Source organism: Anopheles gambiae, chromosome X (genome assembly GCF_943734735.2).
Source record: "Anopheles gambiae chromosome X, idAnoGambNW_F1_1, whole genome shotgun sequence".
Classification (NCBI taxonomy): domain Eukaryota; kingdom Metazoa; phylum Arthropoda; class Insecta; order Diptera; family Culicidae; genus Anopheles; species Anopheles gambiae.
Window position 1 is genome coordinate 8,194,743 of NC_064600.1, and position 26,055 is coordinate 8,220,797.

General features: G+C 51.2%; 1 protein-coding gene across 3 annotated transcripts in view; it reads right to left on the reverse strand.

Annotated features, from left to right (window-relative positions):
- LOC1271767 (dorsal-ventral patterning protein Sog) overlaps positions 1 to 17,660 on the reverse strand; it is a 32,893-nt gene extending 15,233 nt beyond the window's left edge. Inside the window, exons 1-4 of one of the 3 annotated variants that reach the window (XM_061659391.1) lie at positions 16,987 to 17,660; positions 15,526 to 16,528; positions 12,375 to 12,643; positions 10,919 to 11,711 (exon numbers count right to left, since the gene is read on the reverse strand). In XM_061659391.1, coding sequence (XP_061515375.1) covers positions 10,919 to 11,057 — 139 coding nt within the window. In that variant the 5' untranslated portion in view covers positions 11,058 to 11,711; positions 12,375 to 12,643; positions 15,526 to 16,528; positions 16,987 to 17,660. Of the gene's footprint in view, positions 1 to 10,918; positions 11,712 to 12,374; positions 12,644 to 13,812; positions 14,250 to 15,525; positions 16,529 to 16,986 lie in introns of those variants that run through there. The other 2 variants (XM_061659380.1, XM_061659397.1) reach the window with 2 other exon arrangements.
- Between the last annotated feature and the right edge of the window lie 8,395 nt (positions 17,661 to 26,055).

Below are 26,055 nucleotides of genomic sequence, written 5' to 3' on the forward strand. Positions count from 1 at the left end.
CGTTAAAACTACGCAAAAACCACCCTTCTTCCCGCCTGTGACACACACACACACGCTTGGTTGAGCGAGATTAAGTGTGTGTGTGTGTGTGTGAAGCGCAGCGGACGAGACGAACACGCGTTTTTAGTATGCACGGGAGGGCGCGCGCTTACAGTACGCTCCATTCTGCGCAACCGATGGGCCGTGGCCGCCCTCTACCGGATGTGATTTTGTACCCCCCCCCCCCCCCAACCCTTTGCCTCTTACCGCACAAACATGCTGTGTGTCAAGTGAATGTCACAAATCTGATTTTGAACAACAACAACAAAAAAAACACTCATCTCCAAATGGCGCATTTAGACGCGTATCTGCCACTGTGTGTGTGTGTGTGTGTGCTTGGAATGGAAAATTCCTGCCCGCACCGCCCGCTCCCCACCAAACTCCCAAACCCGACGAAGAGGACACGCGTGTGTGTGTGTGTGTGTGTGTGACGGGTATATATCACAACCCAACCCACCCCCCACCCACCCAAAGCACCCTGTTTGCTCGTTTGCCTCTTAAATAGTAATAATAATATCTTGATCGACATCACCCCCCCGGTTCCCCCTTTTTGCCCCCCCCACCCCATTAAAGAAGTGCGCGCTCGGAAACCTCCCATAAAAGATTGCGAAACGCGCTCACACAACAAATCATACGCCAATGATGCGCGCAAAAATAGAAAATGATCTTCGGGCGTTTTCCTACCAAACGGAAAGCGCACACACACACACGGTGGAGGGTAGGAGGGGGGGGGGGGGGGGGGGGGAGGATGGGTATGGAAAAATGAGATCGCACAAGCGCGCGCGCGCGCGCCAGCGCCCGGAGTGGTTCCTTCTGCTCTCGCGCGTGCCCCTCAGCAGCAGCGGCCAGCACTCTTGCGCCGCTCGGAAACAATCTGTTGCCGCCGCTAAGCCTTCTTCCCTTCCCGCTTAATTATGTGGTTGTAAAAAGTGGGATGGGAAATGTTGTTTTTTTTTTTTTTTTTTGGAAACAGGAGGATTTTGCTTTCCGATTCCCATTCCCCCGTCGCAGCCAACCGCCGCAAGACGGGGAAAGGAGACGTTTGGGGGTGAGGGGGGGGATTGAGGTCCCGCCAGGGGGGAGGGAGTAGTCTCGCGCGCGCTCGTCAATTAAAGGCAATCATATGCATTAGCAACCAATTCAACCTCCAATAAAAACGGAATCTTGCACACGCTCTCTCTCTCTCTCCTTCTCCCCCGTCTTTTTTTCCGTCCTCTTAGAGATGAACGGAGCACAAAAGAAGCAACAAAAAAAAACCCTAATAACTCCTCACACACACACACACACACACACACGCGGGGTCGATCACGGGCCATCACGCGGACCATCTGGTGGGCCAAATGGCTCCATCGAGTCTCAAGTAATCGCCTCCACATGTTGGCGGGCACTCTGCCCGCGCTTCCCAACCACACACACACACACGGTGATGATGATCATCATCACATCTCCACCCGCCACCTATCGATCATTACAACACAACGACGACCCCCTGACGGGGGGGGGGGGGGGGGGGGGGGGGGGAAAGGGGAAAGGAAGGCCCCAAAAGGCAGGCGGTTGGGCCGTTTGCGCCTCCGCCTACGCGATTAATAAATAAATAAAGAAATATGAAGCACACACACACACACACACACACACACAAGAAAGGAGGTTAATTTTCTCCCTCCCACCTCCCCCCCCCACCCTTCCCGTTGCTTGTTTTCCCGCGGTGAAGATGTACACACTTTACACCTTTTTCTTCTTCTCCCGCTTTCGGTGTGTGTGTGTGCTCTTTTCCACTCTTGCTGCTCATTGCTTTTGCACGCTCCTTTCTTTTCCTTCCTTGGGGTGGGCGGGGGTTGTTTTCTAGATCTGGAATGTTTGACGTTTTTATTTTTGCCTTTTTGCGGGCGCGCACGCAGCGTTTCGCTGGAGGTACTGTTTTTTTACACCTTTTTTGAAGCCGTTTTGTTTGAATTTTATTTGCTTCTCTGGTTGTGTGCTCCGTTGCTCTCTTTCTTTCTTTCTTTCTTTCTTTTTTTTGGTGCTTGACATTTTCTTTTCTTGCTTTTGTCTTGTTAACTCCTGCATTTTGCCAAAAAAAAACAACAAAACAACAACTTTAACACTGTTCTTGTCCGTTCCTTGCATGTGTGTGTGTTTTTAATGTATATTTTTCGTTCGTTTCGTTTCGTAAAGTTTGAAGTGTCTTATATTGCTTCTTCTCCCTCCCACACACACACACACACACCGAGCCCATCATCTTTCGGCCGTGCAGAAATTGAAATTTATTGCCCGCGTTATGCGCATTTCGGTTGGGGCGCAAATAAACCAAAAAAAAAAATAAATAACGCACCCCCGCATCTGACCCGCTCTGGCTGCGTAGGAGACGCAAGAGCTCGCACGCCGCGAAGGTGGACCCAAGATCAATTGGAGGGTGAAACGGCGAGAGAGCACACACACACACACACACACACACACAAACACACATACCTACATACATACACACCCCGAATGCATGATTGATTCTTCCCCAATTAAGGATGTGGGATGGAGCGGGTTTTGCGTGCGGCGATCCAAACAAAGGGTCATCACCGGGGGCCCACCTACAGTCCCCCCCCCCCCGCCCCCCAAAAAAAACCCCGTACTCTGGACAACGCGCCTAATTCGGGTCCTTTTCATTTTGTTGCAGGAACAACAACAAAAAAAACCACTTCTGATTGCCTCTTCCACTCACAAACAGCGGGAGAGAGAGAGAGTGAGAGGGGCAAACGAACACGAATTAAAACAGACAACAATGCGCTTTTGGTGCGCGCGCATCAGCGGTGTGGGACGGGCCCACGCGACGCAACACCCCCCCACCCCCTCCTCGTTCGGCAACGTTTCCAAACAATCAGCCCCGAAAGTAGCAAAACGCCAACTAAAACCTGATCGGATGATATCATCATTAAATTAAACTTAAACGGGCAAAACGGGCCCCGTGCCTCGTTGCGACAAAACGGTCACTGTCAACAGTGGCCCTGGGTGGCAGTGGTAGCACTTCGCACATTCGAGTTTGGTCCTCATTGTAGAGGAGGAGGAGCAGCGAGAGAGAGAGAGAGATGTTCGGGATGTTCGGGAGTTCATCTGTGTGAAGTTGAGATCAGAATTCAATGTCAATGTTGTACAAAGATAGAGTTCCATCTCCTCTTGGAGAGCCTTGGGATATTCGGGATATTCTGAAGTTCCCGAACAGCGTGCAGCTGAGATGTGTTCAAACATCAGAATCAGAATTCAATCTCAATATTGTTCAAACATAAAGTTCAATCTCTTTTTGGAGAGCCTTGGGATATTCGGAAGTTCCCGGACAGCATGAAGTTGAGGTATGGTTGATCAGTATTCAATCTCAATATTGTTCAAACGTAAAGTTCAATCTCTCTTTGGAGAGCCTTGGGATATTCGGGAGTTCCCGGACAGCGTGAAATTAAGGTATGTTTGATCAGCATCAAAATCCCAATGTTGTTCAAAGATAGGGTTCAATCTCTTGTTGGAGAGGCTTGAGATGTTCGGCAGGAGTTCGGATCTCAACAGCAAGCTCCAGGAGAACGTGTTTCAATCTCAGACCTTGAAGATGGCCGTATGGTATTGCATCGTCGATGCTGACTGAGCCCAGAGACGACACACAATGGGCCACCAGTGTCCAACACCAGCGGAGCTCCAATGACTCGCCGGAGACGGCGGTAGTGAACAACACCGTCGTTGGTGGCGTAGGTAACGTGTTGGCGGCCCAGAAAGACATTAACCCAGGGAGCGTGTCAGCACACTCGGCGCTGGTGTGGCGCGCTGTGGACAAGATAGATGAGGTCAGTCCTTTCAAGAGGCCTATTAATTAAAGCGGAGGTGTGTGTGTGTGTGTGTGTGTGTGTGTGTGTGTGTGGGCGAATCAGAGCACAACGACTGCAGCTGGCGTGCCGTATTTTATTCACACGCGAACGAGCGCGCGCTCGCGCACACGCAGGATCCTCTTCCAACGTTCAACGGCGGTCGGTTGTTGACGAACTATTGCACCTATCTCCGGGGAGGGTGGTGGTGGCATGAGCGCAACCGCAGCACCGGGGGGCTGCTGGTTGCGAAACCGGAAGAGGTGCCCGTTTGAAGTACGCCGGTACGTGGTAGAGTGGCAGAGTAATTTACGACCTGTTCAAACAAACTGACACTCGATAGGGTCACACAATATTTGGGTGTTTCGAGGCGGCGGGCAGATGCGCGACTGACTGACGAGAAGTAAAAAAAAAAAACAAAATCGGGCAATAAAACTCTTCCATCTCTCCAAGTGCATGCGAACAGGCGGGGCTGGGGTGGCGAGCACCACCAAACAAACCCCGCTGGAAGTTGAAAACCTGAAAGAGGTCGTTGACAGAGTGCCGATAAACATAGCCGCGTGCTCGGGAGGTGGGGTTGCGAGACGATTCGATAGCGCTCGCGGCGAAAGGAAAGCCAAAGAAAGGGAGCGAAACCGGGCACGGGAGATCCGCGGCCCGTCTGTTTACATTTCCCGGCCCGGCGTTTGGACTGGTTTCCCCGAAGAATGCGAGCGAGCGAGCGAGCGCGCGCGCGCGCACTCCGAACACGATGTTCGATTACAGAGACCCGCTCCTCCAGGTTCTTTCCCAGGTGGTCTCCCCGCCCATCGGTTCGATCGTTTCGCCCAGACGCACTGTCTGCCTTTGGGAGCGACGGGGTACAAACAGAAACGGAGAGAAGAAGAAGAAGACACAGAAAAGTACTCTGGACTGGTCGACAGGGCACAACCACCCGGGGGACCCCTGGGCGCGACATCACATCAGCAGGTGGCGCGAGGAAGCTGGTGGGACGACTGTTGCGGTGAGGGCCGGTTGTGTTGATAGGATGTGCCGACGCCGCCTTCCCGACAGCTCGGCGGACCCGACCAGACCGAGCGGCGGCACTCCCCCCAGGCCCCGGTGAAAGTGGAGTGCCTTCGAACCTTCGGGATCTTAGAACGGCAGAGAACATTTGGGCCGAGTGTCGCGTCGAGTCTGTTTGGGCAGTCACTCGGGATCTCCTCCCATCGGTGGGAAGAGCTCTCCAATGTGAAGATATACCCAATAATATTGCTAGGCAGGGCGAGCCGTGTTCCCGCCGGCTTTACAACCCAAGCAGTTGATGTGGGGACGTGGAAAAGCAACAGCACGCAGATAACGCAAAGCGTTTGGAGCTGGAGTTTTGGAGACGCCACCGGAACGAACAAGTAGGCACTGATCGAGGCGAGGTGGATCGTGCAAATATGCGTGTGAAAACCATCCCCCCCCCCACATGCGTGACAAGTTGAAGATCCCCGTTTGATGGAGCACTTTCAAGACGGTGTACTAGTAATGACGGTTTCATGTTCCACCATCGCTTGTAGCATCGGCAAACCGGACACGGAAGATCGATTAACACGAAGAGGAAGAATGCCTCCGCTGTGCTCCGTTGCAGTGTCCCCGCCACATTCCAACCGTTCCGGGAAAGGAAGTTTGAGGCCATGGGAACGCTGCACCACAGAACCACTCGCCGTACACCTTGGGGAAGTGAGACAACAAAAATGCGACAAAATCTTCTGGTTCTACCGTGGTCTGCCGTCTGGTCAGATCAGAGCAGCCAACCGAAACCGAAGAAGCAGTTGTGCTGCCGCAGCGTGTGTGCCTATCTGCGTGTCTGTGCTCTCCTGCACCAATACCACCGTGTCTCTCTCTCTCTCTCTCTCTCGGTGTTTGTCAACGCCGTTTGAAACGGATTTTGCAAAAATAGCAAACGGTATGCGCGGTTTGAACTTTAAATTGCGCGAAGTCAATTCATGTCGCGCGCCACCGTCGTCGCCGACGACTACCCCTGCCTTCCCACCATCTCTCCTACACCACCGCCAGAGCTCTTCTGCTAAGCGACTAGAGCTGTGTGTCAAAAGCGCGCGCGCGTGTGTATGAAATCGTATGCAGTGCGCACACAGACACACACACACGCACACACACGCACGCACAGAGGCCTTTTTAGTAGCCGCTCGAAGTACGTGCGGCGTTGTGTAGTAGCAGCCAACGCACGCATGCAACGCACACGCAGGCAAGGCCGGTTTACTTCCATCCCCCTTTGCAGCGTGTGCGTGAGGAATGTTGCACACCCCTCCCCTGACCCTGTTGTCTCCTGATCTGAGTGCTGATCGACTCTAATGGGGGGGGGGGGGGGGGGGGAGTGCTCAGCAACTACAGCTCTTATTCCCCAATCGCACGTCTCTGCGATCACTGAGGGCGATATCTCGATCTCGATCGCGAGCCACTGTGTCACATACACACACACACACACACACACATGCCATGGTGGTATTGTCGTGAGGCTGTATTAAAATGGCTACCGCACGGACGACGCCAAAACCGACGCCTTCGAAATGGAGAGCCTTTCGACCAGCTCCAGAGATATTTCGCAGCTCCGCCTAGGTGTACCTGTCGACAGACAGCAAACCACAGGAGCATTCGCTACACAGCAGACACACACACACACACATACACGCAACCATAGAGCAGGAAACAGATGAAAAAAGACACACTAAAGTCGATAGCGAATGTCGACTAGAGTAGTGGCCGTGTGCCCGTCAAGACGGCGGTGACTTCACTAAAAATAGTCTACGATAGAGCATGACCGATGAATGGTTGAATGGTCTTTGCAGCGCCATCTTTGCATGGTGTAGGTATGTCTGAGTGTGTGTGTGTGTTTGTTTTTTTTGTCTGGGTACAGGGAGCTCCCCTACAAATCGTACCACGGCTCCCGTGACTCCTCCTGACCTGAGAGCGCATCGTGCCGCAGGCGTGCGCCTGTGGTCTGCACGATTAATTGGACGGGGTATCTTCTTTTCCGTTGTTGTTGTTTGTGTGTGAACAATTTTCACCACTTCACTTTGTTTGAGCCGGTGGCCTCAGAGAGCGTGGGGGCGGCTCACTCTGATATGTCTGGGACGGTGTGTTGTGTTTTGAAGTATGCGAACGAAGAACAAAAAACAAAAAACCTCCAACGGGTGGGGCGGCGCGCGGTTGTGTGTGTGTGTGTTTTGATTGTGCCCCATATTTTCGACCGCCCATCCCCCCCCCCCCCACTCCACTGCTTGAAAAGTGGGAAATCTTTTTACCTCCCCTTCTGCTGCGTGGAAATGCCACTGTGTGCACATTCTTGTGGCGTGCGCTCACAGGTACGACGACGGCAATCCTCGTTTTGCAATTCCCGTGCAAATCTTCCCGACCCGCCCTCTTTCCGGGACGCGTTCGAACGTCACATACGCTCTCAGGGTTCAATGAACTGCTTGCAAGTACGTTTACATTTGCAAAAAAACGACTTCCTCCCCGCAAACCTACGCGCAAAATCAAAATGGTAACCTACGCGCTGTGATGAGGTCCCTCGTTTCTAGTTGCCCTGCTAGTGCGCCCGGCTTCTTGTGTCCACTAACCCAAAACCATGGCGAAACAGTGAGTCAGGTGGGAAGTGCGAGTGGCTCCCAATTCCTTGCCCAATTCAAAAACCCTGGAATTCCGGGAGAGGAAGATGTGATGCGAACATCCAGATGACACAGTTGTCTGAGGTCCTCGCCAAAGCCCAAATGTGGACTTGTGCTGTGGAAGGCTTAGCTTGGGAGGTTGGTTGGTGGTGAAGACTAAAAACTTGTGTTGTTCCGCCTCTCGCCAACCAGCCAGGGTTTGCCATCCAATTAATTACCGTCATTCAGGTTAAAGCAAACGCGCCAACTTGTCAACCTACGCATTGGGCACAAGACGACGTGCGGGCCAATTCCAATTCCACCCATTTGTAATGCATTTTTAACGCATGTATGTGTGTGTGTGTGTGTGGGGTACGGTTCGAGCAGTAAAGTTCCGTTAGTGAGGCATTCAATTACTCGAATAGCACACGCAACCAACACCAACAAGCAAACCGTGCATGCTGAAAACGGTGCATTTTTGGTTTTTCGAGGTTATAACTGGTCACTTTGTGGCAGGACCCAGGCGAGTAGGTGTAGCCAACAATGCAATTAGCTCAGCTCAAATAGCCAGAAAACACACAGACACACACTCGCCAACAAAGGGTTCGTTGTGAGAAGGGGGAAAGCGGTGTACTTCAATCGTTGCATCTCTTCCCCCTCAAGGTGTTGGAGCTCCCCCGGGCCGGCTTAGCAACTTTTTGGGGCTCGCAAGGTGGGATGGAGCGGCCCCAGTGTACAATTTCTAAGCTCTCTTACTCGCCCTCCCCACCCCCTGTGTGTGTGTGTGTGTGTGCGTCCCTCGTGCAGCAAATGCAAATGAGAAAAGCGGCACACAACAAGGTACGCAAAAATATTTGCGCAGCCCGGTTTTCCGAGGCGCGTGTTCCGTTACGTTTCCGGTTACACGGTGCAGCGCGCTTTCCAGGCTTAAGAGGTTGAATGGCCCCCCGAGAGAGAGAGAGAGAGACAGGGTGATAGGAGTCAGCAGCTATTTACGGCCGCGGACTGATGAGGCACAGACATTGGCCCAGAATGCCAACAGGCTTACGAGGTCGTAAGCCTGGACTCACAAGAAGGCTCATACACGCCGGGAGCTCCAAAGAATCCATGTTCCAGCACCGGGAACGCGGGCCAAACAAAGTGGCAGCAAGAACACGCTTCCGAGCAATGGTCTCGTAACTCGTCGGAGAGCGAAAGACTTCAAACTTCCGGACAATGTTTGAGTATGTCAGGATCCTAATGTACACCCCGATATTCAGGCCGTTGCGAGGGAGCATGGTGGTCTGATAGGTTGCGAGCTAAAGCAGCCGGACCATCGTAACATCTGGGTTGTTACACAGCCGGTCACGTCCAACACTTTCAGAATGAATTTACCGCTTATAGCTCAATGTATCGTTTCCTTTCCTGCATATTGGTAGCCTCCTCTCAGGTAGCACCGGGGACACTGCTGCCGCAGGTAAAGCGCGCCTGGGATCTGAGAACACGTCCCAATACCCAACAAAAACCAAAAAAAGATAACCCATAAAGCAACCGTCAAGCAAACTACGGTTTACAAGGGCGGACGACCAAACGTGTCAAATAGAGGAGGGAGCATTGACGCAGCGGGTAGCTTTACACAGACAATAGCTGCAGGACTGCAGGACAAATTGGCTCGCACACTGGAATGTCCCTTCGGAACCTGGACCGCCCGTTCCAGGGATGAGAGGTGAAGAAAATAACAAAAAAATTGGTCGGAAAAGACAAAGAACGTGTGACGAGGGAAAGAGGGTGTCCGATTGTACATTCCCCCCTGGGGCGGAAATCACGGAAGCGTCACTTCCGATTCACACCAACCCAGACACACACACACAGTCATCTGGACACACCTGGTGTTGGAAGAACTTCAGGACGATCTACACATCACATCTTCGGCACGCATAGCTCTTGCTTTTTCTCTCTCTCTCTCTAGCTCTTTCCGAAAAGAGCACGCATTCTTCAGCATTTCAATATATTTATACACGCTCAAAAATTCTGCTTTCGGGAAGGTTTTATTTTTCTTCTTCTTCCTCCCGAAAGTCAAAAGCTGCCGATGCGGCCAAATCCGCCAACGACGCAACCAGCACACGGCCCACCCCGAGCCAAACCGAAACCGAAGTTGGACAGTTTGTCGGGACACAAAAATAATTGAAAAAACATCATCATCACACATCGGCGGAAGCGAACGCGTTCGGTTCTTGTTGCGTTAAAGTGTGTGGTCACGGCATGCACGCTGGTTTGCAAAAGAGCAAACAACAACAGCAAAAAGACACCTCCTTTGAGTGAAGCTAGAAGAAATTATGAAATATTTTACCACCGCGCGCGCGTGAGCCCTGCCCCGACGGGATGGTTTGTTTTTTTTCTTCTTTGCTTGGCTGCTCGGGGGGGAAAGTCCCCCGCTCTGCTCTTCTTTTCACGTCACGACGGGTCAAGAGAGCATCCTTTACAGGCAAGGGCATGGATTGGGGTTTTTGAGCTTAAAAGTTAAATTAACAAAAACAAACACACGCACACGGTTTATAGGGGGAAACATATTTCGAGCTAAACCAATCCGGACCACCGATCCTTATATAATTATCACCGCTTGTCTGCAGCGTTTGATCGTTCGTTGAAAAAAAAAAAAACTAAAAACTCCACTAATGTTTTCAAACATTCGCAATTCTGCGCCCGGCGGAAAGCGATAAGCCAATTCTGAGCACGGTTCTGGCCGGCAGATGCACGCTAGAAGTTCGTCGGCGAAGATGCACCGGCTAGGTGCCCCCGCTCTCTCCTTAGAACACGCGCCAGCCAGCGCTCACTTGAGGTTCCCCGCCGTACGCGCGAGCCCTGCTAAAGCCCTGCCTAAAAGAAGGTGTGGCCCGTGCGGATTGCAAACAGTAGTTGTAAGTTGTCTTTTTTTGGTTTTGCTCCTCCATTCAACCCCCCCCCCCCCCCACCCCCTCTGCACCACCGCAAAAGGGCGCGCCCTAGAGCGCGATTGCAAACACACGGGCGGGCGCAACACACCAACTAACAACAACAACAACAACAGCGAAAAAAAGGGCGAAAATAGATATCTCGTGATCAGCAACTGACGTCCGCCGCTTGGCCTGCCCCTGCCGGGCTGCCGGGTGTCTCTCCCCACAACAGACCCCACACAGCTCCTTCCCTTCCTGCACCCGTCACAAACCTGACATGACCATTCTCACGTTCGGTCTCGTTCGCAGAGCTCGAAACTTCCGTAAAGCGTGAGGGGTTTTTTTGTTTGGTTTTGTTTGTTTGTTTGTTTGTTTTTTTTGTTGCTGTACGCGTTTCGTCACCGAATTGTAGAATTCGGGCAAGACCTTAATAACATGTTAAGGGGCGGCTTAACAGTGCCGATTCTGTGCTAGTGCTACACGCTAAAAGGACACCTACCTGCGGGCCGGTTGCGGCGCGCTCCCTCGTCCTCGATCAGCAGCGGGTGGCGGCGGGCCGCTACCGGTCGGGCGGCGAACCCGACCAGCACCAGCACCGACAGCCACAGGAGACAAAGTGTCGCGATAAATTTAGCCATCGCAGGCTGCGGTTGTGACTGGCTGGCTGGCAAATTGTGTGTATGGGGGTTGGGTGCTGAGGTTGGTTGGAGCGTCCTTTCCGCGCGGGCGAGCGCTACCGCGCGCTCTCTCTCTCTCTCTGCGCTGGTTGGATTGAGGATTGGCTGGTTCCTTTCGGCACACTTTGCACTTTGCACAAACAAACACTTGCACTACTGCACAGGGATTTCGTTTCACTATTTGATTGATTGATGTTTCACAAAACTGTTGGGTGTGAGTGTGTTTTTTCTTCAGGTTTTGTTGCTTTACTTTCACCGTTTTTTTTTTTGTGTTACAAATCACACACTTTTTGATTTGAGGTTGTTAATATTACTTTTTTTTTGTTGGTTTTCCTCACGGCGAGGGTTCCTCGCTTGCGTTTTTGTTTCCTTTCCTTTTCAAAGCAGAAACAAACGGGCCGGTTTCTCACACACTGCACCGACACTAACAATTCGTGACGTTTTGCACACTCACTCACACTTCGGGGCGTTTTTGGATGCACTTTTTTGCTTTTGCTTTTTTGTTTGCGTTGCACTGCGCACGGTTTTGCTGGGTTAATGTTGCGACCGGCCGGTCGCCGGACGTATTATCCCTTTTTGGGCGGCACTTTTGCACCAGCGCAGGGTGTTCTGTTGCTGCAGCGACCACCGGGTGCGTAGGGAAGAGAACATTAGAGCAAATTAGAAACAAAAAAAAAACACACACACACACACAGAAAAGAAAAACTGTTTGTGCTTTGGGATTGGTTTTCCTTTCTTTGCCCACTCTCCGAACGGTGTGTGATTGCTCGGTTATGTATGTGCGCACTGGGCAGCTTCTCACGAGCGACTGAACCGTCCTGCCGCTGCGAAGCCCTCAGCACGGGTCACCTGCGCACATACACAGGCGCGCGCGCGCGCGCTTATACATGCGCACGCACCCATACAACCCGAGGCACGCGCGCGCGCCGGCACCCAGAAGGACCTGCCCGTTTTAGGGTAGACGAGAGCCGAGAGAGCGCACACACACACACGCACACACACACACCTCTACCTACCCTTCTCTCTCTTTCTCTCTCTCTCTCCCACAAAGGGGGTTTTTGCGCGCTGCTGCAGCCAATTTATATACCCGCGAACGGGGGCGCGCCAGGACTCGCGCCGAACGGGATTTCCCGGAGAAGAAAAACCCAAACCCAAGTTTTCAGCTCTGGGTGTGTGTGTGTGTGTGCGTTATTTGCACCCCGCAAATCAATCCTGTTTCGTTGTTGGCGGCCAAATATATTGGGCCCCCTCCCCCCCCTCCCCACACACACTGCTCACCTTCCTGCGCTGCTGGCTGGCTCACTCGGCGGCGGTCGGCGGCTTGCGTTTCCGGCGCTTGCGGGTGCTGCGCTGCTTCGGGCGCGTCCACCGGTACGCGGGCCGGCGGCCGACGGCACTGCTGCACTGGCTGCTCCTGCCGACGCTGCTGCTCGGTGCGGTCCCACCGTGCGTTGCTTCCGTTCGTTCGATCGTTCGTCTAGTAGCGGCACCGGCTGCTGCTGCTGCCCGGCGGCTGCTTACATTTTCCTGCACTTCGCGGCCAAACACTGGGGGGGCGGGGGGGACACACGGAAGGAAAAGTAGTACGTTAGAATGAATTGAACCGAATTTGAATCAAAATCAAAAAAATAAATAAAAAAGTAGGATTCAACTTTAAGATTCTTATTTGAAAAAAAAAAACCCAAATGCAACTCTTATTTGCAAACCCAATTTTCCATTTCTTCTCTCACTCTCTCTCTCTCTCTACAGTTTTCGTTAAAGGGTGGCAAAATCACAATTTTCTTCCTCTTCTTTTCGGCGGGTTTTTTGAGCGTGTGGCGTGTGTTTGTGGCTGTTGTTGTTGATGGTAGAGCGTAATTATTCTGCTGCTGCTGCTGTTGCTGCTGGCGCGCCGCGCGGTTGTTTGTTGGCGGCAAACATGACCTGCACCAAGGCGTCCTGCCCCATATCACTGCATCCCGCCCCCTTTCCCCTGCCCTTGTGTGCGCGATTGAGGTTGATGAGATGCGCCGGCGGGCTGGCAGCGCTGCGCCGTTGACTCGTCGTCGTCGTTGGCAGGATCGTGCGGCACAAACACACACACACACGCGCGAGCGCGTGAAACACGATACCATTCGGGCTCGAGTGGGAGGGGGGGGGGGGAGGGGGGTGGTGAACACCCCCTTTTTCACACGTACATCACTCTACATCCCCTCTTCACCTCCTCACCACCCAGGCACACACATACTACTGTACACACACACACACACACACACACACACACTGTCTCGGTCGGTCACACGGTTGGTGGGCTGGGTGAAACGGTGCAGCGCAGGATGGATCACCTTTTTTTTGCAATCCATCTCCTCCCCCCCCATAACCACCCCTCCCCTCACCCCCTTACGATGACTTGTGATGTCTTTATAATTTTTTAAATTTATTTCCTCCTCCTTCCCCTTCCCCCCACACCTCACACTCACAAGTTTGCGTTCTCTCCCTCTCTCCCCCTCTCTCTCTCTCTCTCTGTTTCTCTCTTTGCCAAAAAAAGGCGAAATTTCGCGCAGCCACCAAAAAGGAGAGAAGAGCGCAGGCAGGGGATGCTCTTTTGCGCGATCGCTGCTGCTGCTGCTGCTGCAGCGCCCGCTGTCACAAATGTCACACTGCACACACACACACACACACACAGCTACAAGAAAGAGGGAAAAAAAAGATGCACACAAACAAACCAAACAACAACCTTTCAAAAAACGGTCGCGCGGGTGCTCCACCACCAATTCGGTAAAGGGCGACCAACAGACGGGCCCCAAAAGGCAACGCTTCCAACGGTCTGACAACACTGCCTGCGCGCCCGGTTACACGAAACACTGCTGCTGCTGCTGCTGCTGCTGCTGCTGCTGCTGCTTGCTTGCTTTGCTTTGCTTAAACTTCTACTGGCCCTGCTGGCTGCACGCTCACGTTCTGACTCTACCGAGCAACCGCGCGTTTGTGCGATCCGCTCGATGGGAAATCGAACCTTTTTGGCTGCTCCACCGGTTGCGAGCGCTCGAGCGCTCCCTCATTCGCACTCTCTCTCTCTCTCTCTCTTTTGTCTAAGGTCGCACTCGGCTCATTCTCGCGCGCTCTCGCGCACCACGCTCGTTCGCCGTGCTGCGTGCTCGTGCTCGCTCGCACCGCACTCTTGCGCCGGTTGTGTCGGTTGCGTTACTTGCGAGTTGCATCGGAGAGCCGTGTGTGCGCTCGCTCGCTCGCTCTCGCTCTCGCGCGCGCACAGACTCCCTTTTGCAGAAGCCTTACTCCCTTTTTCTTTCCTTTTTTTTTGTTGTTGCTTTTTTCGCCCTTCCTGCAACGGGGCTGGCTGGCGTTTTTTTTTTTTTTTTACTCACTTTTCATTTTGTTTTGCGCCACAACTTGCGCGACGACTTATGGGCCGCGCGCGCTCTCTCTCTCTCTCTTTCTCTTTCGCTCTTCTTGGGTGATATTCTCTCGCCCTCGCGTGCATCTCGTTGCCTTTGTTGTTGTTGTTGTTGTTGTTGGGCTTGGTGGTGGTGGGTGCAAAATGCAACCCCCCCCCCCCCACCCACTCCCAAAACCCCAACCCTCTTCCGGCAAACGGGCAAACCCCGTAGTCGCTTGAGCGGACTCGCCGCGACAGAGCGAGAGAGAGAATGAAGAAAAAAAAAGAAACGGATGCAAATATGAAGAGCAGGTAGAGTGGGGCCCTCGGCAAGAGCATACGCATTTTAAGGGGACAAGGTGGGGCTAAGTTTTAGTGCATCCCGATCACTCTGAACCGGGTTTACCCCGGCCCGGCCTACCTGGGTGGGTGGTGGGAGCCGGAAGGGTTGAGTAATTATCGCACAATATTTCGCAGGTACACTGATGCGCTCCCGCGACAGTTTGTTCACGCGCGATGCCGAGGGCAGGCGTTTGGTGTTTTGGCGGTTTGGTTTTTGTGTGTTATTGGGTTTCGTCCCCCCCCAACCCCCCCCCCCCCCCAACCATCCATCGAAGCAGCAGGCGGCGGTGGAGAAGAGTGGCGAAAGAAAGTGCTAATCACGCTTTAATACGTGCGAAGCAGCTTCGGCTGCGCGGACGGGCTCAAAACGGAACGAACGGTTTTGTTTTTGCATTTCTTTTTTTATTTTCTTTTTTGCCGCTCGGCGCCTTTTCTGACAGGTGACGTTCGTGCTGGTGCGTGCGTGCGAATCGCTCAACTACGCCGCCGCTCCTGCTGCTGCTGCTGCTGTGTGAAAGCAAAAGAACGCAAAAGAATGTGCAGCTGATTAAGCGCTGTCTAAGCGCTGCACAACCGCAAGCGATGCGGAGGAGACCGCCGGCACCCGCCGGTTTAAAATAAGATCACGCGCCACGAGTGATAATCACCAACCCTCCCCCCCCCCCCCCAAAAAAAAACCCTTCCCCCCTTCCCCTCCCCTTAAATACAACCTACCTTGGTGCGAGTTGCAAATCATTCGCGTTGCGCGGTTTTGATTCGTCCCCTGCAAAATTGACAGCGGCGCGGAGTAGGGGAGTGGTGGTGGACCTTCCTGCGTGTCTCGTTGCTGCGCTTTTCGTTTTTAGGCGTCGCGCGGCGGTTCTCGAGACTGCTGGTGAAGATGCTGCACGATATGCGCGCGCTCTCTCTCTATCTCTCGCTGTCTGTCTCTCTCTCTCTCGCGTACGCGCGCTCTCGTTTTGTGCCCTGGGCGGCCGGAACGGTGCGAAAACTACAGCACGCGGCGGCGTGCGCGGCCGATGATAAATTGTCTCGCCTCGCGGGTTTCCCACCCCCTCTCTCACTCTCTCTCCCACACACACACCCGCACCCAGTGGTTACTCAGTTACAGCTCCGTTCTCTCTCGCTCTCCCTGTCTCTCTTGGTCGCTGTATCCAATTGCGGGGTATCCACGTTCTGGTTCTGGGTGTCACGGTGGCTCCGGGGCTCCACTACAGCTGCTGCCGCCGCCGTTTCACACCTTGGGCGGCTGTGCGCTGGGCTGGGGACGATCCAGGTGCGCGCCACCACACGCTCACCACGATCGGAGCGTGCAGGCGCACACACACGCACACACAAACGGGTCTCTACGTCAGATTACGGCGGGGGGGGAGGTTCGGTGGTTTTTCTCTCACCTTTTTTTGTTGTTGTTGATATAAATCTTCTGCCCACCGATTACCGGGGGAGCGATTTGTTTTTCCTTTCCTTTCCTTTCCCGTCTCGTCAAACCGATTGTGTGCTGTGTGTGTGTGCTGTGTTTGCGTGTGTCAAGAAGAACACGAGAATAGCAAACCACTCGCACGATCCTTGCCAATGTAGTGGTTGTTGTTGTTGTTGTTGTGGTCGTTTGTATCGGATGTCGTCGTCGTCGTTTGTCGTTCGATATGCGTTTGATCGTCGATCTCCCGTGCGAAGATCTCTGTGCTGGCAGCTGCTACTGCTGCTGCTGAGTAGGCGGCTGGCAGAATAGAAAAATAGATAAACCATTCACTCATACAACTCTGGGTGTGTGTGTGCGGGTTTTTTTGTTCTGTTTGCAGAGCGAGTTTTCCGGTGCCGGCGGCAGCACTCTCTAGCAGTGTACGGGCGCAATGAGATGCTGTGTGTGTGTGTGTGGGTGCACGCGATGATGCGAGGGACGAGGGACAGACACGTAAGCGTTGTAGATACTATCCGATAAGCGATGCTGTTTGTGCTACACAAACAGACATTCTTCTTCTTTTTTTAATACATTTATTTTTTATTATTGTTTCATCAATCGTGCTCGTACATACACACACACACACACATACACAGTCGGCCCTTTAAGAGGACGGGAAATAAATCACGAGCTCTCCTCCTCCCTCGCCCTTCCCAGATCGAGTGCAATTAGCAAAGAAAAACAGAAAGAATAACACTACCCCTATCAGAACTCACCCTTGCGTATTATCGGCGCCCGGTAGATGGCGCTCTCTCTCTCCCGCGCGCGCGCGCAACCGCTAAACAACTAACCAACACACACACACACACACCAGCGACCGAAGACTGACCGACGCCTGTCCGGCTGGGTTGTACCAAAAAAGTGTCCGTTACGTTCCATACACACACACACACTGCACACACTGTATACGCAGCCTTTAGAGGGCACTTGGGCGCTTTTAACGAGCGTCCCTAGTCCCGGAGTCTGGAGTCTTCCGCTGCACGCTCCCCAGGGACACACTTTCACAGGGGCGAGAGAATAAAAACGTTCACTTGCGCAGCACACAGAACGGTCGCACGGTCACCACCGCGGCTTTGGCGCTCGGCTCGTTTTGGACTCGGCAGCGGTGTTGCAGCCGTTGGTTCGTGCTTTGGCACGGCGGTCGCGGTCGCATCACTAGCGCAGGGCGAGGCACACGGACAACTTCACGCACGGTGTGGCTAATACCTACTGCTTCTTGGCTGCTGTCTTGCTGGCGCTAGATACGCGAGCGTAGGTGCGCGCGCGCGCGCGCGCTCGCGCCATCGCTTTTGCGCAACCGGGGCGGCAAACACGCGTACGAGTTGGTTTGCAAAATAAAAAAAATAAATAAAAAAATAAAGCAAAGCGAACTACAGACCCAAAATCCAACAGAGACCGTTGTGGCGTTGTGTCGCGGTGCGTTCCTTCACTTCACTGCTATGCGGCATGATAATGGTGGGGTCCGCGCTCCGATCTCCGCTTCCCACTTGCGCACGCGTACACCATCACGGCATGTGCGATGGCTCTGAGAGCCTCTGCTTTTCATCTCTATCATCTCCCCCCCCCCCCCCCCCCCCCCCCCGATCCGCCCCTTTGTTTCACACCTGTCTATACGGGACTACCTGTCATCATTGTCATGGGGATGCTCTTCCCCAAAACAACAAACAAAAAAAGAAGAGCGAGAGAGAGAGATGAGAACAACACAGGGGTTTCTGGCGTGTTCTGATAATGGGCCGTTTTGCTGTTGGAAACCAACAAGCTGGAGTCCGTGGACCAATGTTCATCATCAATGGGCTGTTAGCGATTTGACATTCGGGCTTCCCAGTTTATTAAGTATCAGTATTATGCCTCAATATGGTTGCCATTTCCAACATCTCAGACGCTCTGCTTCTATGTTAACGCAGTGAATATCAATTCTTCTGTTACCAAATAGTACGACTTTTTTATTTGGAGCTGGTTTTTTCAGCTAGAACTCCTCTCGCTATCTCGCGGGAGCCTTTGCTGTAGTGCTGGGAGCTCGGAATCGGACCTACCCGATTCCGTGTTTGGAATCAATTCCGGAGCCGATTTGGTTGCTGGAGCCGGTTCTAAATCCGGAGCCAATTCCGACGCCGGAGCCGATTCCATAGTCGACTTCGAAACCAGAAACGTAATCAGAATTGTATCGAGAATTGGAATTAGCTCCAGAATAAGAATCAGTGCTTGAATTTGAAATAAGAAGCTTCAGAAGAGAAATCAATGCGGGAATCTCCACGATAATGGATCGTTTACGAGTAAATTTGGATTCTTTGATAATATCAATATGAAGCATCATTGGATCCATACGGCTATTCTTATGGAGTTGCCGAAACTGATTCCGATTTCGAAGCCGATTCTGATTTCGGAGCCAAGAACGAATCAATTCCGATGAAAACTTCATTTTTTCCAACATGGTACAAGAGGGATCCTTCCCTTGTTGAGGTTTCAGCGGACTTTTCGGATGTTCTTGATTGAATGTTCTGAACACATTGGTTTTCCGTTTCTATGTTATTGTTGGTATAGTTTCGAGAGACTTTGGCTCCAACGGAGTTCTATTTTTCCGGTTCTAGGAACTTCGGGTGTTCCGTTTCTATCTGATTTGGCTCCAGCTTGAGCCGCCTTTATGTACCAAAAATGTTTCCAATGTTCTTTGCGGTGTCAGTGTTACGTTAGAGTGCTGTCCCGAGTGGGTTCGCTAATCGATGTTCTCCTGTCAACGAATAAAGTTCAAAAGAGCCCGCTGGCCTGCGTGTCCGAGCTTCCAACAAAGCATCATTCTTCCTAATACTTTTCACTTTAAAGTGGCCCGTTCAAAGTTCCTGGCAGTTGATCATATCCCGATGCTTGCATCAATAATTCTATCAGTTTTTTTAATTCATGTTCTAATTAGTAGATCAAGTAATATCAAGTTTTAGGATTCTGACGTAATCGATAGCCTTTGCCTCATCCATCCTTTTCAGACGTTCAGGTAATGACCATTTATAACGGTAATTCTGCTAATCAAAAAATAAAATCAATCTTTCAGTAGCAGGACCTGCAACGAATAGCCGTTTGTGTACATTTTCTGAAATTATCTAGACTAAAAATCGGAAGCTTGTTTGGCGTTGTACTTGGAGTGTTGGCAAGATTTCAGTCGCCAAGTCAAACTCCATATGAGAAGCTGGCTAGTGGCGTAAAAATCCCCCCCCCCCTAATCAGATCATTTGAAAACCCCTGCAATAGAAGCGTACATCTATTCCCCTTGGCAGTACGCATTTACTCGGAGCCCCAAGCTCGAGCGAGTGACCTGGAGAACCCTTCGGCAGCCTCGTAGAATATGCCGAAAGCAGTGCGAATCGCTTCGCAAATGTCACGTGTGCGTATCGCGCGCGTGTGTATGTGTGTGATTACATTTCTCAATCGCTTGCTCCAAATGGTGCTGCTGCTGCCCCCTGCTACAAGAGCTGCACGATCCGTACCGATTTGTGGTTCGATCGTGTCAATCTTTCTCTCTCTCTCTCGCACTCTCTCTCTCTCTCTCTCTCTCTCTCTCACGGTGCTACCTAACCGGTAGGCCCAATCGGCAATAACTCACGCGAAATGGATCGGAGAGGTTTGGCCGGAATGAAGTAGAATGGGTGAGAGGGGGTGGAGCGGTGGGGGGGGGGGGAGTAATGTAGTAAGATGTCTGCGACATCTGTGCTCCGTCAATTTACGTTACACTCGCCCTAATCCGCAATATTGCCGCGCTGCTCTCATTTTTCGTTTTACGAGCGCGGCGTCACATTCCATTCTGAGGGAGCGCACATACACACATACACACACACACATACAGAGAGCACGGGCGGGGGATGGTCATTGGCGCTGATTGATGTGATTGAGCCAAAGACCTGGGCAAGAGGGGGAGGGGGAGGAGGTGGAGTCACCAGGACCGAGGACTGACGCGGCCGTTCACTATCTAACGTCGTGTAGTTGGCGTGTTTTTTTTTGGTTTGTTTTCACTGTGTGGCTGAGTGTGTGTGTGTCACTGCAAAGAGAACAAAAACAAAACCCCCCCTGCTAGCGGCAAAACATTGCTTCAATTAACCACGTACAGACAAACGCTCCCCTCCTCCCCCCCCCACCCTGGGTGGGTTTTTGGGACGGGAATACAAGGCTTCGCCCCAATCTCTTTCTATCTCTCTCTCTCTCTCTCTCTCTGTGCCACTGCTGCTCGCGTGATCGTGATCGAGCTTGCAAACGACAACGACGACGTTCGGGAAGGTGTGTCCCGTGTTGGTGGGTCACGTCTCGTCTATTCCTATGCCTTTGAGAGGGCAGCCACGCCAGTGCCTGTAGGCCCCCGGGGTAAGCGGAAGGTGTGTGTGTGTGTGTGTGTGTCTTTCACCGTGCTGCATACCGTACCGACATTCCCGAGCGATGATGAATACGTACGTTGGCGGTACGTGCCCGGCAGCCCGGTGTGTGCCAAAGCCCCGGCGCGTACATAGCACAGTCCCGGTATGACCTCATCGTGGCACGGTGTACCGAGTTTTGGCCGGGATGGGCCGGCCGGCCGGGAAGGAGGGGGATCGCAGCCATCCTCGTCGGTGAAATATTTTTACACACGCAATCAACCACTTTTTTTTATTAGGACTAGAACTAATTTGCGAAATTACGTAGTGACAGCAGCCTTTGCTTGTAATGTTCTGCTTAGAAAGCAATGTCTGAATCAGTACGAAGATTAACCGGCATATCGAGCCGGTAGGCTCGTGGAGCAGTCGGATAGTCGTACGACGTGTGGCGTCTCTCGGGCGTGTGTGCTCTGCTTTGCGACGTGACTTCAAATCCCGTTCGAGATCAAATTAGCTATCGCTCATGTTCTGTCCGGATATCGAGCATTTTTACAAACTTCATTGGATGCTTTGCCTGATGACGGTTATGCAAAAATAAAAGAAGAAGAAGAAGAAGAAGGAATAACACAAAAATCTACTTTACAAAAAATAGTACCTCCTCAATACCACATTTCGTACGTTTCATGTAGTTATTTTTCTAGTAATCTACTGTACAGATCATGATTTGTTTTTTTTTTTTAATTTTTTTTTGACATAGGAAAAACTAAGAGATTTTCTTTGTTTTGTCCAGCTGAAATCATTATTTGAAACTTCATGCGTTTGTCCGTTTGCTTGATAAAACTTCATCGCAAAACATTTGAGCTTAAACCGAATCAGCAGTGGAGAATTTGATGGAGGACCTTGTGAGTTAACCTGATAGCGTGATCGGCGATAATTGTTTAATTTTTTCAATTGTTTTGGTACAATCTGATAACTGTAGCAAACAAACAAAAAGGAACGTATTGGCACAAAATCACACAAAATAAAAGGTTGCAAGTTATATTTTTTTTTAAACTTTTTTAATTAACAACAATCATCAAGGCCTAAACAACTTATTCCTCTACCCTACAGTACATCACACTGATTAGATCATAGAGATTAAATACATATTAAAGAACATGTTCAAAACTGGAGGCCCCATCAATATAATCACAAAGTAGCTTATGTAAAAAATTACACACGGTGTCATCATACGTCTATGTTTGAGAGACTCCAGTCCGAAAAGGAGGCACCCAGTGCGGTAGGTGGGATAAATACACTCGCTTTGGGACCACAACCACCGAAAGAACAATGATCGACAATGATCAGAACACACCAAAGCCTGCAAAAGTTGACGCATTACTGTTGTTGGTGCTAGTACCTCGGATTTTGATCGTTGCAAACTGGATATTGTCTTAATTTTAAATACGCAACAAACAGCAAGCATATTTAAAAGTCCCGAATTGTTCGGCTGGTGCTGAGGTTTACGTCTTGATTACTCCAACAGTTGGCCGCTATGACTTCTTATGCGAGACACGGTGATTGATAATAGAATGAAAGACCTTCAATCTATTTAATTGTAATAGAAATAATGTGTCTTAATAATGTAATTGGCCCGATCTGGAGCTAGGTTTCAGCTCGATAAACATCCTTAACGGCAACCACACGGAAGATAGTAAGGAACCATTGCTAGTATAGTTACGACGAACCGCTAAAACTGGTGCCCGACGTTGCGCGCGAAATATCAATCGATCGTCGATTTGTCGGGAAAGTGTCGGCCCTTTTTTGCTTCTCTGTCTTCTTTAGCTGCATTGCTGTTGTTGTGGTTGTTGTTCTTGCTGTTTGGTCGTGGTGGTGGTGGTGGGTAATTCCGGTCGTAAAGCTGACAGCTTCCCAACCGTGCGAGGTACAACGGGCGTGCCATTAATTTCCAAAGCAAGCAGATTGTGATTTCCATTTTACAACCAAAAACGTAACGCGCGGCCCTACTAAGAAAGGTACCGAGGGCCAGGTAAGGGCCGAAAAGGGGCCCAACTCCAAGTGTGCAGGAATAAGAGAGAGAGAGAGAGATAGAGGCGTAGAGGAGCTAATCGGACATCGATATCGGCACGCTGTGGTCTAGCCAAAAAGGGGATTGGAAATGCAAATGCGGCCCGGTAAATCGGTGGAAAAAACCAACAAAATGTATCTCTGTATGTGTGTGTGTGTGTGTGTTTGAGGAGGAGATACGGCGTGATATATCTTCAGGGTCTCGCATCTCGCCCGTAAGGGCCGGTAGGGACTCCCTTAAAGCGACTCGCTTGCGCTCGCTGCAACCTTATCCTTTTGCACCGACACAGTTGCTACTTTGCATAAGAAGTTAAATAAACATCCAACACACACACACACATGCACACCCCGAGCGGGCCAACACGGGTAGGTATAAGCGGATTAGCAACGGCTTGCATTCGGGGCACTCGGGAACATACGAGTCGCCGAGGCTGGCGGAGGTCCCGGCCGTGTTTGCCCGGCCGATGTTGACGTTGGCTTCTGGCGTTACCGCCACCACCCGTTACTGGAGTTTGTTTTGGTAATGAAGGACACAGCAGGGGGAAAGAAAGAAAGGAACAAAAGTGAGGAAAACAAAAAAAAAACCGATCGAAAAAGCAACCAGAAACCAACGGTGCGAAAGGTGGGCGAACTAGCGGAGAGGGGCTAATGGATTTCACACCCCGGGTTTTTGGGCTAGCAGCCGCAGGCCATGCCACAGAAGACGTCGAGGTCCTTGCTTTTTGTTTTTTGCTTTTGCTTTTGGACGGCCATGAACGAAGACGCGGGGACAGGTAAGGAATCTACAAACGGGGACACTAACCACCGTGAAAGTCATCACCGTGCCATCGGGCCGGCGGGTAGTAGACCGAGGTAGGTTAAAGGTTCGGTTTCCGGAAATTCCCACACCGAGCGCTACCTCGCAGAGTGCGTGTTGGATCGGGGCGTACCCATGAGGAGACACTGCTCCCGACATGAGAGCGCACTGCAGTTGTGTCGTCAGATTGGTACCCTTTTTCTCTCGTTTTTTTTTTTGTTGGTCTTTGGTCCTCCACAGTCCGGTACCTTTTCCTGGCCCTGGCAGGAAGATTCGGCTCGGGAGAGGCTCCTGCGGGAATTTCCCACCGCACAAGGACAAGGAATCGAAGTTATTGCTGGGTTGTGGGTTTTTTGGTTGTTGGTTTGCGTCCGGCAGTAGCTCTCGGTGGCAAAATGGGAGGAAAACCTACAGGCAGGAGTTTGTTTTGTAAGCGCTAGGGAGTTGATTTACCGTGCCAACATGTTGAGCTGGGGAGGGGGGGGGGGGGGTCTCCTCCACAATGGCATCCACGTGTAATGCCACCATAACGGGCGTTGGGCATCACGTGGCCGCCCAAGACCGCCAGTAGAGCACTGCATTCGGATGTTGGGTGTCTTTTGTTATCTAGGCCACACGCTCTCGTGACCGGGGCGGGTGTGGATTAGTCACGCCTTTGGGGTGGAGAAGACAGTTACAAATGGATTGCCCCGCAAGGGTGATAAATAACGACGCGCGCAGGCTCTGGCGCACGGCGCGCACTGGCTGCTTCCGCATCTTAGCGAAAGGAATTAGACTGAAATTTATTGCGCGAAAAGGCCGTTTCGCAACGCCGCTACACACACACACACACACAGCCAGATGCAAATCCCGCCTTGTGCAGCTGCAGTACGGTGCTGGCTAGCCCCCTTCTACGGGAGTATCCCGCACAGGCCAGCCACAGATTCTTTCTTCTGCGCCCTGGGTCTAAGCCCGGGCTGGGCTTAAGTCCTGAGCGCTGGGCGTACGCCATTAATTAACGGTACGTGCGTGATGATGAGTCCACTTTGCTCGGGAATTTCGTCCGAAGCGTGTGACGCAACAATGGCTAATGTTCGGCGAGGGCCGTTGCGTCAACCATGTTCACCGCCAGATTGACTCCGGGCTTCGCTAGATTGCTCTTAGCTTGAGACAATAATCGGCCAACTGTGTCAAGCTAAGAGCATTCGGGGGGGCAAGTTTAGGCTTTCAAGTACACAGTATTAAATAATTTTCTGTTGAAGGCAATGTGAGTTGACAGGATGAAGTATGATCTGAATGTTAATATTGAGAGAGCCATTATACTTAATTTGTTTAATTGTTCATTAAATTATTGACCACACAAGGGACCTCATCACTGACTTCAAAGCTTAACTTAAGCTTCTATAATAAATACTAACACAACAAACAGCAACACTTGTGGATATGTAACGTACATACAATTTACGAACCATCGCAGTTATTGGGCTGTGCTCGCTATATGAACATCTCGTAAGGATAGTTCTAATGAGACTGTAATTACGGCACATTCTAGGATTGACTCTAGCAAACAGTTCTGGCGAATCTACGGCACCGACGGCGAGCTTGGATGTAAAGGTACAGTGAGCATTATCACGTCTCCTAGCAAGTGTGTCCAGACCAAATAACACGCAACGGCATATGGTACGAGATGGACGAGCGGTTACATTACGCCACGGAGTGAAGTGCAAGACAATGCCGCGTAACTCTCGTTTGAACAGCAACAATCCTATTGGACTATACGCTAGAAAAAAGGACCACAACATAACAGAACTTAATAATAATAAGCTTTGTGTAAACAATATCACCGTCATGCTGCCAGATATCTAGTTTGCGGTCCTGGGTGACTCCTGAATCCTCCTGTTGACCGCTGGTTTCATAAACATTTATCAGAATTTAGACAAAATGAGGTTCAGCGACAAAACAGACTACACTTTGCACGGTTTTGGAATACTTTCATACAAAATTTAGGTAGAAAGCTTTACTGGAAAGATAGAACATAGTGCCTTAAAGTTCCAGAGGACACATTAGAGTCCATCACTTTTCACCGACTAGAAGAAATATTGAATTTTAATTTAAAAAAAAAATCTCATTAAAAATCGTCAAAAGATGTAGCACTGAATAGAAATGTATGCATTAATGGTGAAAGCACCTTTTTGTACAAGGTTGTAGTTTGTCTAGAAAAAAAAACAAAGACATTTCAGATAAATTTGGCAACAATTTCTCGAGTAAATCAAGCAATTTTTGAATGAAATCAGAGAAGTCTGTACTAGCGATGTGCGCTCTGGAGCGAACCCACGACTCGGATCCGACACCGACTATTGTAAGTTCGGTTCCGACTCCAGCAAAATTGGAGTTCCGCCCGGAGTCGGAGCCATCGGGAGTCGGAGTCGTCAGGAGTCGGAATTGTCGACTGACCTTAGATCCGACTCCGACTCCAGACGATTCCGAACGATTTCGGGTAATGCTGGTCGGACCTACATTCCGGAGTTGGTTCAGAAATTGATTTTTTCCATCTTTACCCATGACCAGTCTGTAACTTCCTTTATACAAATTATGCTACTTTTCCGTTTGTC